This window comes from Crinia signifera, chromosome 4 (genome assembly GCF_055691185.1).
Source record: "Crinia signifera chromosome 4, ASM5569118v1, whole genome shotgun sequence".
NCBI classification, from domain to species: domain Eukaryota; kingdom Metazoa; phylum Chordata; class Amphibia; order Anura; family Myobatrachidae; genus Crinia; species Crinia signifera.
Genome location: NC_139220.1, coordinates 238081750 through 238099977, shown reverse-complemented (window position 1 = coordinate 238099977; position 18228 = coordinate 238081750). Strand labels below are relative to the sequence as shown.

At 43.2% G+C, this 18228-nt stretch overlaps 1 protein-coding gene across 3 annotated transcripts in view; it reads left to right on the top strand.

Moving 5' to 3' along the window:
• TP53BP1 (tumor protein p53 binding protein 1) overlaps positions 1–18228 on the top strand; it is a 94255-nt gene that overhangs the window by 22042 nt on the left and 53985 nt on the right. For all 3 annotated transcript variants that reach the window (XM_083184072.1, XM_083184074.1, XM_083184073.1), the window contains exons 2-9: positions 4643–4821; positions 6436–6526; positions 8198–8279; positions 13043–13116; positions 13256–13405; positions 14620–14695; positions 15495–15709; positions 16542–16650. In XM_083184072.1, the coding sequence (XP_083040198.1) occupies positions 4651–4821; positions 6436–6526; positions 8198–8279; positions 13043–13116; positions 13256–13405; positions 14620–14695; positions 15495–15709; positions 16542–16650 (968 nt within the window). In that variant the 5' untranslated portion in view covers positions 4643–4650. The remainder of the gene's footprint in view (positions 1–4642; positions 4822–6435; positions 6527–8197; positions 8280–13042; positions 13117–13255; positions 13406–14619; positions 14696–15494; positions 15710–16541; positions 16651–18228) is intronic.

Below are 18228 nucleotides of genomic sequence, written 5' to 3'. Positions count from 1 at the left end.
GGCTGGGTCCTGTCTCCTTCTTCGCAGCCTGCGTCTCCCGGTGTAGGCTGCGGCTTACAGAAGCCGCACAGTGCTGGGTATACAAGGCAGCTTCAGCTACTCCTGGTGCAGGCAGAAGCCAACCGTCACCCAGAGAGCGGGTATGTGCCGGGGTATACAAGGCGGCATCAATCGCTCAGAAGGCCACCACACATTAGCAGAGATGTGTGTGCCCAGGGCTGTTATGTATCGCGGGACTGCGCATACATATCGCTGTGTGGACCACACACACAGCGATAGTCAGCCACTTTCTGAGTGATTTTGTAAAATTATGTAAAATCGCTCAAAGTGGCTAAATATCGCTCTGTGTGTAGGGCCCTTTACAATTTGCCATCTCATGATTCTTTTAGGTCCTCTTCGCAGCTCCGTCACTCACAAGAACAATACTGTATATTTCAGACTTAAGGTGCCCACACACTAGAAAGATCTGTGATCTTAAGATGTGCGCATAAATTCAAATCTTTTGTCTGTCCTGGACAAAAGATTTCAGGCAAGCGCACATCTTTACCAAAGATTTTTCTTAAGATCCCATGTGCGTTCCTATGGCTCTTTTTGTTAAATCTTCTGATCTTTTGTGCAGCATATAAGATCAGAATATTTTCCAAAAGATCCATGTGTATCGGACCGATATTGGCCGATTTTATCGGAAATCGGCAAAAAAATCGTTCTAGTGTGTGGGAACCTACACACTATAGATAATGTTTAGCATAGTATTGGTATTAGGGGTTATTGATTAATTATAATGTAGCTTTAGAAATATGTGAATACTTGGTACTTGTGTATTAGCACGGCGCCCACGATTTCCATCTTATACAATTTAAAATTGTATACCATTGTATATGGCATGAGATGAGATTTTAAATTGTATAAGCACACTAATGGTTGCTTTCAATGTTAATTGGCCCCCCGACCTTTTCATACCCCCACTATCCATGTCAGCGCGGAGTTTATTTCATGTAGTGTGCCGAGCGAGCCACCGAGCCCGAAGCGTGGCGAACGGCCGCGTTTTACTTTACATGTATTACGCGTCCCCTCGCGGGGCGCGCTGCGCTCGCCACACTATAATTTCAACTCCACGCTGGCATGGATAGTGGGGGTATGAAAAGGTCGGAGGACGGGTACCGCCGCGGCTCGCCACGCTTCGGGTTGGCGTTGATAGTGGGGGTGGCGTGCGGGTGCATTTAACATTGTAAGCACCCATTAGGGTGCTTATACAATTAAAAATCTTATATGGGGCCAATTAACATTGAAAGCAACCATTAGTGTGCTTATACAATTTAAAATCTCATCTCATTGTATGCCATATACAATGGTATACAATTTTAAATTGTATAAGATCGGGTCCCATCGCAGCACATCTCATCTCATTGCATACCATATTAAGCCTTATGGTATGCAATGCGATGGGCGCCATGATAATACACAAGTACCGAATACTCTTCCAGTACATAGTTTCATGTACAGTTCTAATTATGCTAAGGTAGAATATAAATATTTATCATCTCATGATCTTTGTTTATTTCTATGTTGCCACACAACTCTGCAGCTTGAAATGGAAGATTTGCAAGTGCTGCTCCAGGTGTTTGGGTTATTTTACAAAGTAATAGGAAAACAAATATTGTGTACTCTGTGTGAGTTCCAAAAACATACTCTGAATATGATATACACTCACTGATTCTTAAATGTCATACCCCTTTCTGACATACTTCAAAATTCCAAGATTTTGGTATGTCTGTTAGGGTCAACCCGGGTGTTAAAACCCAGGTCTCCGACCATTCTTTTTACCTGGGTTGAGGACCCAGGATTTTCGACCTGGGTTGGCCCTTTCGGACTTAAGAAAAACCTGGGGTTTTCAGCAAATTACCAGGTAGAACTGCTTTGCCTGGTAATTTGCTGCTGTAATGGTGTGTACACATGGTGAGATTCCCTTGCTATTTGGCTTAAGATTCGAGTGCTATGCAATCTTTGCTAACTCTGTACTATTTACATACAATTCATGCTATCTACATTCGATTTGCACTATATAGTCATTGCTGCCCTGTCTATCTGGGTTTCGATTTGTGCTGTCATGGGAGCGCGCATCGGTATCGCAAGGTAAAAAACCTGTGCGATCTGCATGCGATCCGGATGCAATTTTGACTATATAGTTACAATCTCATGCTGATTGTACCCGTGTGTACACAGCATTAGTGTGAAAGGATTCGGTATGAAATCCCGACAGGGTCAAAATCCCGACATATAGAATGTGAAGGTGAAACTGTCAACATGACTATGGGTTGATAGGTCGCGAGGTCGACATGGGTTTTTTCACTGTTTTTTAAACCGAATGTCGACACAGACACAGTTGTAGGTGAACTGCAGCCCCTCGTTTCGCTCACGATGCTTCGGGCACACTATTTTATTCTCCCACCACACCCTAGTGGATGGCAGGGCATAAAATATTGCCTGTCGGCACATCTCGGGTCAAAAAACTGTGAAAAAACCCATGTCGACCTGTCGATCCAAAGTCATGTTGACAGTTTCATCTGTACATTCTATATGTTGGGATTTTGTCCTTGTCGGGATGTTGACTGCATCCCGTGTGAAAGGGTGCAGGCTGCACCTGGAAAAATGACCCAGCTGTCAAAATACCAGGTAATTCCCGGGTAGTATGTCTAAAAGAGGTAATATTGCATTGTTACCAGCAGCTGCATATGGATGATGTAATGGTTAGCATTACTGCCTCACAGCACTGAGGTCATGGGTTTGATGGGTGTGGTATGATTCACCGACAGTCATTATCCCGGCGTCGGGAGCCTGACTGCCTGGTCTCAGACAGCGTGGCCAGCGCAACAAAGCCCCTTGTGGGCACGGTGGCGAGCCATGCTCGTCACCTATTCTATTCTCCCTCTATGGGGGTTGTGGACACCCACGAGGGAAAATAGCAGACGTCCGTCGGGAACCCGGCCGTCTGTGTTTTAACAGTCGGGATCCCGTCTGGCACCCGGGTTTGATTCCCACCATGGCTCTAACTGTGCGGAGTTTGTATATTCTCCCCATACGTGCGTGGGTTCCCCTGGGTACTCCGGTTTCCTCCCACAATTTAAAAATATACTGTTAGGTTAATTGACTCCCAACAAATTTAACTGTGTGTGCGTGTACATGTGGTAGGGAATATAGAGTGTAAGCTCCACTGGGGCAGGAACTGATGTGAGTGTTCACATATTCTCTTTAAAGCGCTGCGGAATATGTGTGCGCTATCTAAGAAACTGTTAATAAATAAATAATTACTTCAAGATCATACTCCCCATTTCTAATGCGATACCCTGGCAAGTGACCTGGCATCTCCCCAATCTCTGGATCACATGCAATATATTGTATGTCGTCTATTTGCATGTGATCCCAGCAATGGCTGTGAATCTGATAAATCTATCCATACAATCTCTGGCTTTGATGCGCACAGGACTACTCATCGGATCCAGAGGTAAAACACATGAGATTTGCCACTTTTCATCCAATCTATCGGCCCGATGCGGTAAAATCATTTGACAAAATCGCAGTACTGTATATGGGCACCTTTAGTTTTCAATTCACCATGGACATTGATTTATAATCTTAATGTCTGCCAGATTAATAGTAATGGAATAAAGTCTTGTTAACCAGATTGATTTTATCCAATTCACTATATATAACAGTGGACACCAGGTTTTTTTTCCTTCTCTGAGTATCCCAAGGAACTGAGTCCTACCTACTGTTTTGAAAGCAACCAGCACAATATGAATTCACCAGAGGTAATGGTACAATATTACCCATTGCTTAATTAACATTCAGGAATCTGTGAGCATGTATCCTAACGTATGCTTTTGGGATCACACAGTGTGTAGACTATAGCTATGCTCCCAACTTGATCCTGCCATCTTCTAAGAACCTGAGTTTCAAAATTCTGAGAGCACAAGTTCTCTTCACTCCACAAACTCTGCCAGGCGTCATAGTGGAAAGTTACAAACCGAACATAAAAATAGAACATCTTTGCTCGGACCTGATAAACCTACATTCTAATGATTTGCAATATTTCTCTTTTGTATCTGTGACAACAGTATAAAGTTATTATTATAATTTTATTTCTAAGGTGCCACAAGTGTTTTGCAGCGCCATACACAGGAACAGTACAGGGAGACAAAACTTAGCATTACAGTAAATAAATAACAAAAATAGAGTACAGGTAAAAACACTACAATTCAATACACTTTACAGCTTAGATGTAAGTACAGTATTGAGGACTTGATCAACGTACTACTAAGGGCCAAAGATGGAGATGAGTATGTATACGACGATGGTCACTGAGTGTTTGAGTAGGGGAGAGCTGTGAGTGAAATGTGAAGAGAAGAGGGCCCTGATCTGAGGAGCTTACAGTTTAGTAGCTCAAACAAACACAAAATGCCTGGGATATATTGGTTGAAAAGAAAAAATACAATATGAAGGATTCATGGTTGCAGAACAGCAATCCTTAATTGCTCTAACGACCAATAACTTCTGGTAATGTGAAATGTATTTCTATTTGTGCACAATAAGAGTAGTGCCGATCAGCTAGACTAACTTGAGGTTTATGGTGTGCTCGCTTTAGGGAAGCAAATGGACCCCTCGAAGAGTCAGCTGGACCCAGATTTTTCCCAGCAGAATACTCCATGTCTCATAGTAGAAGACTCTCAGCCAGAAAGTTTGGGAACAGAAGATGATCTGGACCGAGCACGTTTTGGCCTCCTTGTACAACATCTGCCGTCACAAGTAGAAAGCCCAGTCTTGGTAGGCGTTTTATATCCATAGTTTTACTGCACTCACTTCATAACAATGTGCTGTAATTACATTCATTGTTAAAATTATAACCTGAACTGTGACTCGCGGTTTATCCCATGTAAACTCCTGTGGCGCTGAGGGGGCAGGAGAGTTAAAAAAACAAAAAAAAAAACCCTGAGCAGCAGCGGTGCCGACTTGCACTGAGCGCCTAGGGGTTGTGGGTGACCATGCAGCATCACAGGCAGTCCGCAGTGTCTGGGAAACGCTCTGCGGCCAGCGGTGACAGAATTTTTTTTTTTTTTTTCAAAAGACAGTCCGGCCGTTGATTGGCTGAGAGCGAGAGCACTCTCAGCCAATCAACGGCCGGCTTGTCTTTTGAATAATAATTATAATAAAAAAAAAATCTGCCGCCGCTGACAGCAGGTCTGCTCAGCGCTTCGTGGACCCCCACACCCCCCTGGTCGCTCAGCGCATTGTGGACCCCCGCTGCTGTCTACCCCTGAACATAGGCGTGTGCCAGCAGTGTTTCACCGCTGGCACTCCTTCTGATTGGACCCAACACATCGTGGGTGCTACAAGCACCCACAATGTGCCACTGATGTTTTCGATCCAATAGATTGAACCTGCAGCAGGTTCATTCTGTAGGGTCCGACACGATGCGGATGGGACCGTGCATCTGGCCAGATAGGATGCCAAACACATCTGATTTGGCCCGATTTCTCGTCCCAATCCGTCCTGATCAGGTGAAATCGGCCCAAATCAGATAAGTGATGAGCACCTTTTTACGCTTGTGTTTCTGAAATGTTGAGCAAGGTGTATTTGCATAAATAATATGTCTGGATTGAGTGAGCCACCAGATCCTGTGCAAATCTCTTTTTTTGCCAAAAATGCATCTGTCGCAATGCGATGCAACTTGGACATACTTGGAGACAGTGCTGGTTAATGTGATATGACACTTATGTATCTGTGTTAATGTGGGCCTTATTCTAGTTCACTCTTTCTGACAAAATCCTTCTTAGATGGACAAAACCATGTGCACTGCAGGGGGGCAGCTGTAAAATGTGCAGAGAGAATTAGATTTGGGTGAGTTATTTTGTTTCTGTGCAGGGTAAATACTGGCTGCTTTATTTTTACACTGCAATATAGATCTCACATTGAAGTAAAACCCCACCCAAATCTAATTCTCTCTGAACAAGTTACATCTGCCCCACCTGCAGAGCACATGGTTTTGTCCATCTAAGAAGGATTTTGTCAGAGTGAACTAGAATAAGGCCCTGTGTCCGTATACAGAAAACAACAGAACTTGGCTTCGAAAAAAGCACTGTGACACTTTGTATACAGATTGACACTCAGTCACACACACACATACAGTATACAAGTGTCATATATCAATTTAGCACAATCCCCTGTTGTGTACTAGTTGCGTTGCATTATGACAAAGGCACATTTTTCTTCTGAGACCTGGTACACCATTAAGGACTGTTCAACCACTGCAGTAGTGATGTAGCATGACCTATTTGTAAGTTCTATTGCTTCTGATCATTTGTGGAAACTATTTGGTGATTGTGAAAATGAATATCCTACTTTTTTTTTACTTTTTTTTTTTTTTATTAAAATTTGTAGGATTTTGTGCCTGGTTGCCCAAGTAATAAATATTCCTTCAGCGAGAAAGGTCACACTGACATAAGTGAAGCCTCAAAAGAAAACAAAACCGGTAATGTATCCAGTGCTTTTAGTAACCAGATTTATCAGCTTGTGAAGGATGATGATTATTATAGACATACTAGTTAAAAGCCCATCTAAATGATTGCTTAGTCCCTATCTGCTCCTACCTCCAATATCTGTGTGTCTTCACAGCTCCCTCTGTCCATATCCAGGAAGTTTGAAACCTATAATTTTGTTTTCACTTTCCGTTAAGGCGTAATCGGTGCGTTGAGTGGCCTCTAATGGCCACTTGAGGTACTTTACCTAAAAAAAGTGAAAAGGATTTAGCCTGAGATCCCTGTTGTTGCCCGGGTTTGGTTGTGCAATTACTTGAACTTTATCCTTTTGTTTTAAGCTTGACTGGTCTCCATGCCGATGGTTTGACCGGCATACACCTGGCTGTAGTGGGCTCCCGGATCTGAGCACAGTTTTCTTTTTTCTTAAACCCCATGTCCTTTATTCCACTTATGTCAGGTATGTCCAAACTGTGTCCCTCCAGCTGTTGTGAATCTATACATCCCAGCATGCCTTGCCATAGTTTTAGCATTTCCTAATAGCAAAACTGTGGCAAGGCATAATGGGAATTGTAGTTTCACAATAGCTGGAGGGCCATAGTTTGGCCATGCCTGCCTTATGTTATGCAACTTTGCCATATCTTGCTTTCGTGGCCCACTTTGTGTAGTGGGCGGACCCCTTTATGGGTCCCCGGGGTGCTAGGAGTCTTACCCCCACAGTATTTTTGTCCAGATTGTAAATCATATCTGTACCAAGTTTGGTGTAAATTGATGCAGAGTTATGCTGGATATGTTACTGCCCTGACCCACTTTGTGTAGTGGCTGGACTCCTTTTTTGGCCCACAGGGGTGGTACTGGTGTCTTACACCCACAGTATTTTTTTTCCAGATTCCACAATTATGTTTTTTTGTTCTTAAACCCCATGTCCTCTATTCCCCTCATGTTATGCAACTTTGCCATATCTTGCTTCACTGACCCACTTTGTGTAGTGGGCGGACTCCTTTCTTTTATATGTATATAGATTACAACTTGACCAGTTCTTGCATTTACCTAGACCAGTGATTGAGAATCTTGGCACCCCAGCTGTTGTTGAACTATACATCCCAGCATGCCCTGCATCATTTTTAGCATGGCCAAATAGCAAAGCTGTTGTAGGGCATGCTGGGATGTTGAAGTTCAACAACAGCTGGAGTGCCAAGGTTCTCCATCACTGACCTAGACCAGTGATGACTAACCTTGACACTCCAGATGTTGTTGAACTACACATCCCAGCATGCCATGCTACAGTGTTGCTATTCGGCCATGCTGAAACTGATGCAGGGCATGCTAGGATGTGTAGTTCAACAGCTGGAGTGTGAGGGTTAGCCATCACTGACCTAGACAATACCTGAAGAAATATTTTTTGTGCAATGTAATGATGGGTTATTTAAAAAGGATTGAACATACATTTTTGATTTGCACAACAGTGTTTGTTATCTTTGATTGATGTCTTGATATTATTTATGTTAGCCAAGTTATGGTTTGGCACATGATTACTTGTGTATGAGGTATCATTGATCTTCCCTTGGAATCTGTAAACAGCGACTTTTTTATAATGTGATTCAGCCTATCTTCACAAGGAAATGGTTCAGTTGTTTCATTTTGATATCTGTTTGTTTTTGTTGTAGAGTCTATGGAAGCACCATGCACACCAGGAGGTATTCTTAGCCAAGTGATTGAGCGAATCCCATGTCCAACAAACAGAATCAGGTATTTTATATTATTAGGCAATTTTATCATGTGTAGTGCTGAGTCAGGAATGTAAGCTTGATTCATCTGAGTGTAGCAGTGAGCCTGTCTAGTGGGAAAACATAGGGTGAAATGTAATAGGATAAGAGATTCAGAATGTGAGAGATTTGGTAAGAAAGCTCCAGTTTTTTTAAAGCGGCAATCATTTACACTGCAAAACCAGTTTGATTTTGCAGTGTAAATGATTGTTGCTTTCTCACCCATAGCTTTTGTTTTGTTTATTATATAGCCAGCATTTATAAGAGTTTTACTTTCTATACAAAATTAAGGGGGTTATTCTGATTCACTCGAAAAGACACAATCACTCTCGAATGGACAAAACCATATGCACTGCAGGTGGGGCTCATATAACATGTGCAGAGTTTTAGATTTGGGTGTTGTATTGTTTCTGTGCAGGGTAAATACTGGCTGCTTTATTTTTACACTGCAATATAGATATAATTTTGAAGTACGCCCCCCACCCAAATCTAACTCTCTTTGTACATGTTACATCAGCCCCACCTGCAGTGCACATGGGTTTTGTCCATTAGAGAGTGATTGTGCCTTTCCGAGTGAATCAGAATAACCCCCTATGTTTAGTAACCACTCTTAGTGGCCATTGCATGATGTGCTATATAAGAACAAGTTGTGTGTGTATGTATATATAGCCATAATTGTGGGTGTGTTACGCAACCATCTCCAATTTTGTTAACATTTGACATGAAGGTTGCCATGACTTTAATTTATTTTTATTTTTTTTAATCAAAATTGTCATTAGTCAGATGGTAACCCCTGGTCCATTTGACATATAATGACCCTTATACAATAATACACCTTTTAAAATGAATCTATTGTGCAGCACATTTCATTGTACCTTTTTTTTTTTAAATGCTTTATTTCGTCAAAGCTTCAAAACATGTCCAGATGATACATACAGTATATAGTATATGTTGCAGAAAAAAGCAGACATGTTTAAATTATCAAGTCAATAAACACAATACAAAAAGTATTCAAACATTGTGCAAATTTTATTATTTTATTTATAGTATTATTCAAAAGAAATTGGAGGATCATTAAGCAAAATTTGCTCCTCATACCAAAGAGTTTTTTGAAAACAGTGAAATATAGTTTGTTTAGTAGATAGTGGTAAAATGTCAATATATCTGCCCCAAATATCAGAGTCTCTTTTTGAAGAGTCCATATGAAAAATAAAAAACAAATTCTCTCTAAAAACTTTTAGCATTTGATGGGCTTCTTAAATCCACACCTGCAATACGGTTTTACGAGTGGCAGATGAAATAGCCAATAACAATTTTTTAACTGCTCTAGGAACTCTAGTTCCTTCAGGTAGGAGGCCAAAAATAGCACAATCAGGAGTATATGAAGTGTAATTAACTAAATATTTAGTTGAAAAAGTCTAACTTGCATCCAGAACTTTAATTACGGGACAAGACCATAGACAATGGTATAAGTCTGCTAGAGGAGATTTACATTTTGGGCATGTCGGAGTATCGAGAATACCCATATGGAATCCCATCGATTTGTGAAAAATATTTAGGTGCGTTTCAGCAAACTTAGCCGTTCTGAAAGTTATTATAGAATATTTTAACATCTTCAGTAGATCTTTTAAAGTTAATGAGGGAAAATATTCTAAGCATTAATTAAGGCCCAACCGTAGGGAAGAATGATCTAGAGCATGGGTCCTCAAACTGCGGCCCTCCAGATGTTGTGAAACGACAAATCCCAGCATGCCTTGCCACAGTTTTAACACTCCCTTATAACAAAACTGTAGCAAGGCATGCTGGGATTTGTCGTTTCACTACATCTGGAGGGCCGCAGTTTGAGGACCCATGATCTAGAGCAGTGGTGGCCAACCCGTGGCTCTTGAGCCTCATGCGGCTCTCCCCCTTGTAAAGTGCGGCTCCTGCTGCCCACCGTCCATCCCAGTCCCCCCTGCTGCCGGTTCCCTGAATCCCTTCTCCTTCTGAGGGGAGGAAAGTGCGCATCGCGCATCTCTCCTACCCCTTACTGTGCATCCTTGTGACTGGGCCGTCCGCCAATCAGAGCTCGCGGGCCAGCAGCCAATCAGGATCCAGCCAGCGAGCTTTGATTGGTGGCCGGCCCAGTCACAGGGAAGTGAGGGGGAAGGAGACGCGCGGTGTGCTGTGCTCTCCCCCCCCTCGGTGACATGACAGGACTGCAGGGGGGCGCCAGACTGTCCTCTCCCCGCCCGGCAGCAGCAGCAACAACGGTGAGTGCTGCTGCTGGGAAATTTGCACTGTGGGGGCATAGCAGTTTGTGGCACTGTGGGGGCGTAGCAGTTTGTGGCACTGTGGGGGCGTAGCAGTTTGTGGCACTGTGGGGGCGTAGCAGTTTGTGGCACTGTGGGGGCGTAGCAGTTTGTGGCACTGTGGGGGCGTAGCAGTTTGTGGCACTGTGGGGGCGTAGCAGTTTGTGGCACTGTGGGGGCGTAGCAGTTTGTGGCACTGTGGGGGCGTAGCAGTTTGTGGCACTGTGGGGGCGTAGCAGTTTGTGGCACTGTGGGGGCGTAGCAGTTTGTGGCACTGTGGGGGCGTAGCAGTTTGTGGCACTGTGGGGGCGTAGCAGTTTGTGGCACTGTGGGGGCGTAGCAGTTTGTGGCACTGTGGGGGCGTAGCAGTTTGTGGCACTGTGGGGGCGTAGCAGTTTGTGGCACTGTGGGGGCGTAGCAGTTTGTGGCACTGTGGGGGCGTAGCAGTTTGTGGCACTGTGGGGGCGTAGCAGTTTGTGGCACTGTGGGGGCGTAGCAGTTTTGTGGCACTGTGGGGGCGTAGCAGTTTTGTGGCACTGTGGGGGCGTAGCAGTTTTGTGGCACTGTGGGGGCGTAGCAGTTTTGTGGCACTGTGGGGGCGTAGCAGTTTTGTGGCACGGTGGGGGCGTAGCAGTTTTGTGGCACGGTGGGGGCGTAGCAGTTTTGTGGCACGGTGGGGGCGTAGCAGTTTTGTGGCACTGTGGGGGCGTAGCAGTTTTGTGGCACTGTGGGGGCGTAGCAGTTTTGTGGCACTGTGGGGGCGTAGCAGCTTTCTGGCACTGTGGGGGCGTAGCAGCTTTCTGGCACTGTGGGGGCGTAGCAGCTTTCTGGCACCGTGGGGGCGTAGCAGCTTTCTGGCACCGTGGGGGCGTAGCAGCTTTCTGGCACCGTGGGGGCGTAGCAGCTTTCTGGCACCGTGGGGGCGTAGCAGCTTTCTGGCACCGTGAGGGCGTAGCAGCTTTCTGGCACCGTGGGGGCGTAGCAGCTTTCTGGCACCGTGGGGGCGTACCAGTTTTCTGGCACCGTGGGGGCGTACCAGTTTTCTGGCACCGTGGGGGCGTACCAGCTTTCTGGCACAGTGGGGGCATACCTGGCACCGTGGGGGGCATATGTGTATCTGGCACTATTGGGGGCATATGTATATATGGCACTGCACTATTGGAGGCATATTTGTATCACACCCACCCAAGGGGTCAAAATAGACTACGCCCCTTTTTTTGGCGCATGCGCCTTTGGCGCGCGCATGATGTCGGCTCTTTAGCTTGACTACCGATATTTTTCGGCTTTTTACTTCTGACCGGTTGGCCACCCCTGATCTAGAGGGACACACAGAAATTTATAATAGAGCGATATTGCACCTTTAAGCAATGTGGGTATCATCAATACGTTGTCACGGTCATTATCCCAGTCAATCGTTGGAAGAAGTTCATAGATTTTACTAGTATAGTATTGTAATTGTAAAAAATTGAGATTAAATCTAATAATAACAGGATAATTGGCAGAGGCTTCTGAGAAAGTGAGCGGTTTATTCTTTTGGGGGTTCATGAGTTTCCCCCTCTATGTAATCCTGCCGCTCGCCAGTTGTTAAAGACTGGTGAACCATTACCACCTTGAAAGTGTGGATTCTGCATGAAAGGCAAATAGGTACTTGTGTACTAGCACGGCGCCCACAATATTTGGTCGCACGACATATAATCGCATCGCATGGCATACACCCGATGCCCTGCGATGCGACTTAAAATTGTATAAGCCCCCTATATGATGTTTAATTGTATAAGCACCCTAATGGGGGCTTACAATGTTAAATGCACCCCCACTATGAACGTGAACCCGAAGCGTAGCGAGCCCGCGAAGGGCGGCGGTACGCGTCCTACGACCTTTTCATACCCCCACTATCCACGTCGGCATGGAGTCGATTTTATAAAGTGTGGTGAGCCACCGAGCCTGAAGCGTGGCGAGCGCACGCGTATACCTGTGAAGGTATGCGCGTCCCCTCGCCGACGTGGATAGTGGGGGTATGGAAAGGTCGTAGGACGCGTACCGCTGCCCCTCATGGGCTCGCTGCGCTCACCATGCTTCGGATTCAAGTTTATAGTTGGGGGTGGCGTGGGGGTGCATTTAACATTGTAAGCACCCTTTAGGGTGCATTTAACATTGTAAGCACCCATTAGGGTGCTTATACAATTTTTAATCGCATCGCATTGTATGGCATTGTATGCCATATACAATGCCATACAATTTTAAAATTGTATGACATTGTACAACATCGCGCGATATCGCATACCATCGTATGCCCTATGGTATACGATGCGATGGGCGCCGTGATAATACACAAGTACCAATTTATGTATAGACGGCTCATTGTACCATTTAACGAAGTTGAAAATCCGCAATATTTTTTACTGTCTTTTTTTTTTTTGTGGGCTTTTGATCCTTGTGTGATACTGATACTCAGTGACTTCAACTGTGATGAAAATCATGAGCTTGAAGATCATGCTGACTGCACTACACAATCGCTGAATGTGGAAGGTAAGGATGTAAATGGAGATACCCACTATTTTGAGAAGTTATCTATCGATTTATTGATCGATCTATCTATGTGTGTTTTTTAATGGCCGAGATTTAAGAGCAGATGGTACTAAATGACCAACTTTGTGCATCTTTCCAGATTCAGGGACATCCCAGCTAACTTTTGGGGTGTTGGAACTGTCCCAGAGCCAGGATTTAGAAGGTCATAGCACAAGAGATGAAACTGCAAAGGGCTTACAACAAGGGACGATAAACTCTGAACCTCAGACACTTGAATGTATCAAAGAAGGTAATAATGTTTTTTGTTTGTTTTTTTAATTCACTTTTGTTGATCCTCCCCTTCACATGTTATTTTTAATGCATTCTAAAATCATTACATAGGACAGTAGTTAAGGGCCTGCTCATGTACCTTTTACTAGTTGCCTACGTAAACCGTTAACAGCCATATAGGCAAAATAATGTATGCATTTTTTGTGTTTTGTACAATAAGGTGTTTGATACCATAATCTTCCTGCAGTTTAACCCCCTTCAGTGGCACTCCCGAGAATTTTCCGGGTTATGCTCCAGTGCAGACTGGTAAACCTGGAAAATTCTCGGGAGTGCCACTGCCCGCGCTCCCTCCTGCCGGGCACCACCTCTGAACTGAGCGCCTTCTAACGTCATGCCACACACAGCCGGGTTGCCGGGGGGCAGGGCCAGGCAGCGGCTGATGGACTGTTCAGCGGCACTGCCCGGACCCAGGAGTTGCAGTGGTGGGTGTTTTTTTAGGGAGCGCTACCCAGAAAAAAATTTGCCCAGTGGGGAACGCTACCTGTTACTTTTACATTAATATGCACTGGATAGCTGGGCTTAAATCGTTTAGTTTGGGATGCTATTAAAATTTTAATATTTTTTTTTTTTTTGTAACCCTAGTTTGTTGGGTTGACTACAAAATCACTGGTTTCTAATTGTGCATTTTGTGCCAGTTTTCACACCAGATGCATATTCTAGGAGATTCTGTGTAATAAAAGGCTAAAGCTGCTCCTCACTTCTGTGGCAGAAATAAAGGGGGAAATTTACTAAAGGAAATTTGTAAAAAAAAATAGGTGTATTTGTATCCAGAAATACACTTATTTTTGACATTTACTATCCCGAAAATACGGCAATTCGTAGTCGTATTGCTGTGCTATTAATACGAATACGAATTTCCGTATTTTCGGGATAGTAAATGTCAAAAATAAGAGTATTTCTGGATACAAATACACCTATTTTTTACAAATTTCCTTTAGTAAATTTCCCCCAAAGTGTCTTGTGCTCCGGCAACCGCTAGATAGTTCTGGACCGAGAAATACAAGTGTTGCTCTATTCTTTGCTGACATTTCTGTTCTGTGAATTTGACGGGCTGGTAACTAGTATGACATAATTATGTATGGTAATGTTGCCTTTTTTATCAATTGTTTGCTTTTTTATTTTAAATAGATGTTCAGAAATTATCGTTAACAATTTACGGTTTAACTTTTGCAGAGCTCTGTAATATTGGTGCTGAATCTTGTGAAAGAGAAAATGCCAGAGAACGCAGACCAGAAGAAGAGTCCCAACGGTATTGTGTTCAGTGTTTGTATCAGGAGAAATGTGGCTACCAATGGGGCTAATTCAGGTTGGATCGCTACAATGTGTAGAGAAAATGCAGTGGACTGTGAGCAAAAAGCTGCCACACAGAAGGAAAGAATAAACACCCCTTGCAAAATAGCGAATGCATTGTTAGACGCAATGCAGTCGCTGATCCATTTGCTCTTTTTATTTGCACTTTGGGGTCACGTATGTGCAGTCGGGCAGTAATTGCTCAATTTACGGTTTCTCAACTGAGTGATCCATGCTGAATTAGCCCAAATATTCTGAAGCTGCAACACCCAGTATATTTTTATCCAGCATGGTGGATATTTAAAAATCTAACATCTGGAGCCTATTTTTAAACTATGGCTGTATCCCGTCCACTATAACTTCTGTGAAACAGGCATTACATGAGTTTTGACATGATCATCTCTCAATTTGACCACAGTAGTATGTGGCCAAATCAAACCAGATCCTGTTAGTGCTGTCAGAAAATAAGAGCACATTACCCATTACCTGATAATGATCTAATTTCATATTGATCTTTGATCCATGCATTCTACAATTTCGAGCCAATTTCTTGAGTTGGTCTTCTGAGATCATATGATATATATATCTGCATAATTTAGTATTTATTATGGTCAAATTTGGTTTCACAGCCCTATTTGCAAAACATTCAAACTACAAAGGGTTTAATAATTCATGTGAGAGTCCAGTTTTGCTTATTACCTGTTGATTATACTTTATGTAGTTACAATACTGTGTAACAGATGTATCTGTCTTTGCAGGCAACAGGAAGAAGCAGGGCTTGGGAAAGCTGCTTACAGTGAATGTAATGAAAACCTTGGCACTGCAGCGATACCAAGCTGTGGAGATGATGCTCAGAAAAAACCCATTATACAGCTGACTCATCAGGATTTCCCAGTCAATGTGGAATCATGCTGTGCAAATATGGAAGAGGATGTGTCTTCAGATCTGGTCTCCAGCCAGGATGATTTATTTGGTAAGACCAGTAATTCAGAAAGTAGCAATAACATCCATATCAACGGTATTAGTTGTTTCATTATTTCTGCACTTACAGAAATGTTCAATATTATCCTTTATGCCTGTTAGTACTGGTTCTCCGTTATTAAGCTCACTGGATTTACAAAGCACACAGAGACTTAACATGTGACTTAACATGTGACACTTGTTTTAACGTCTTTTGCTACTATGGGTGAGGGGGACTAAGCACTGCAAAGGTTCAAATGCTGGAGAGAGCTTCAACAGTTCAAGTCGCACTCAAACTCAGGAGCAGCTGAAGCTTGAGGCCATCACATCTTACTTGCGATGACATTGTGAAGCCTCTCATTCTCCGGCATAAATATTGCAGAACTCTTTAATAAGCATCAAACTAGGGGAAATAGTGTTTTAGATGTGGTCCCTCTTCTTGGCATCCACAGACTCCGGCTTTGTGTGTAAGAAAGAAGACTCCTCTTTCAAATAATGCCACCCCTGATAAGTTATTCTCTGGTGATCATGTGTGGTTATGGAAAGGCAATTAATGGGCAGATCGTGTGATTAATGTAAGTAATAATGAGGCCAAGTGCAGTACTTTTGGAATACATAAAACTGTATATTCTATTTTGAAAGGACAGGTGACCAGCTGTAGGAGATCGGCGTTTGATGCACTTCAAAAATAGACCTAATGTTGTTCACGAAGATATGTTAAAGATTAGGGTTGAGCATTGAGTCCATGCTAGGGTATAACTGCTTGTTATTGTATATTTAAACTGTACAAGAAGTTATATTGTAGATTTCTCAATGTCCTTTTATTTCCATTTTTCCTTTGATAGAGACGCATCACAGCCCTGTTGCACAGAAGCTTGTCTCCACACCTGCAGATAGCCTGCGCCTTCTGCATTTTTCGGGACAGGCCAGTCTCGCACCAATGAATGTCTCTGAGTAAGTATTTGCTGTGATTGGGGGACCTAGTGTGTAGTTTATATCTGGGTCTTTAACCTGTAAGTTGGACCCATAAAATGAATTACTGAGCCAGTTAGGACATTTTCCCTTGAGCCTGTCTCGGAAAATCTGCTTTGTTCTGCCAATTTACTTGCTTTAACCACAACAGTCATGCTGTTAATTTGGGAAAATAGTATGGTTAAATTTTTTTTATAATTTCTGAAGGTGATTTAACTACAGTATTAAAAATTGTTGCTTTTGCTGTAAAATATAGTTCTTTGTTCTTGAATGGCAGCTGGTACTATAGGATAGTATCCTATTCTCCTTTGTTTAGGCAGGAATGTCTCTTAGAAGAACCTCCCTCCTGGTGTATGAAGCCCAGTTTCTCCTCTTGCTCCTTGTGTTTTTCTCCTGTCTCCTAAGAAAGACTAGTGTAGCAAAGTTTGTTTTTTGATCCAAAGGACTCACCCTATGTTACTGTTCTGTAAAGCACTGCGGGGTATGTGGGCGCTATATAAGAAAATGTCAATAAATAAATAATAAATGTTACGCATTCTATACCACACTGAAACTTCAGGGTAAAAATTACAGCAAATTACACTGAATTGCACAGCCACCATCTAAAGCAGTGGTTCTCAAGCTCTGTCCACAGGGCCACCACACAGTTCATTTTCCAGGTCATCCGGCAGGTGCACAGGTGCATTCATTACTCACTGACACCTTTTGAAAAGATCCACAAGTGGAGCTATTTATTTCATTTGATTCTGTGAAGAAACCTGCAAAACATGCACTGTGTGGGGTCCTGAGGACCGACTTTGATATCCTGTGATATAAAACATAGGAACTTGAATAAAAGTGTACCTGACTAATCTGTTCTAATGAGTTTATACTGAAGGTATTAGACTAGGCCTGTGGTTCCCAAATGGGGCACTTGCAGGGGTGCCTCGGGTTGATGGTCCAGGATCAAATAAAATGGTCCATGTGATAAGCAAAACCAATGCTGGTGGCCGCTAATCATAAAATATATGGGCAAACATAAGTTCAACTGTCCATCCCCACATAACAGCCTAAAAATGACAGGTTAGCAAAATGTACTTATTTTTTTCTAGGGGTGCAGATAAAAAAATTATTACTGATACTCTAAGGTGCTATGGTTCCTGAATGTTTAGAAACCACTGATCTACGCAGTGGGAATTACCATATGGGTGGTTCATCATTTCTGTTATTAGCCATGCACTGTTTGGGTCCTCTACACCCCTGATCACTGTTATGCCACCTCTCATTCCGCTTTTTATCACCCCTATTTAGATGACTTCTCATTACTATGATTTAGGGGTATTCAATGTGTGCCGATGTTTCCCACAGTCAGATAAAATATTGTCTACACCTATTCAATGCAGTACTTTTCGGCCACATTGAAGCCATGCAGACTCGACTTTATCTTAAAAGTTGAACCTGCATTGTCAAAAACAGGCGCAAGATTGTCTAATCTGCAGCCATTTTTGACTGTCAGAGTGACCATTGGGTTCTTGGGCACTTTCCTGACTAGGGCCCTTCTTCCCCGATCGCTCAGTTTAG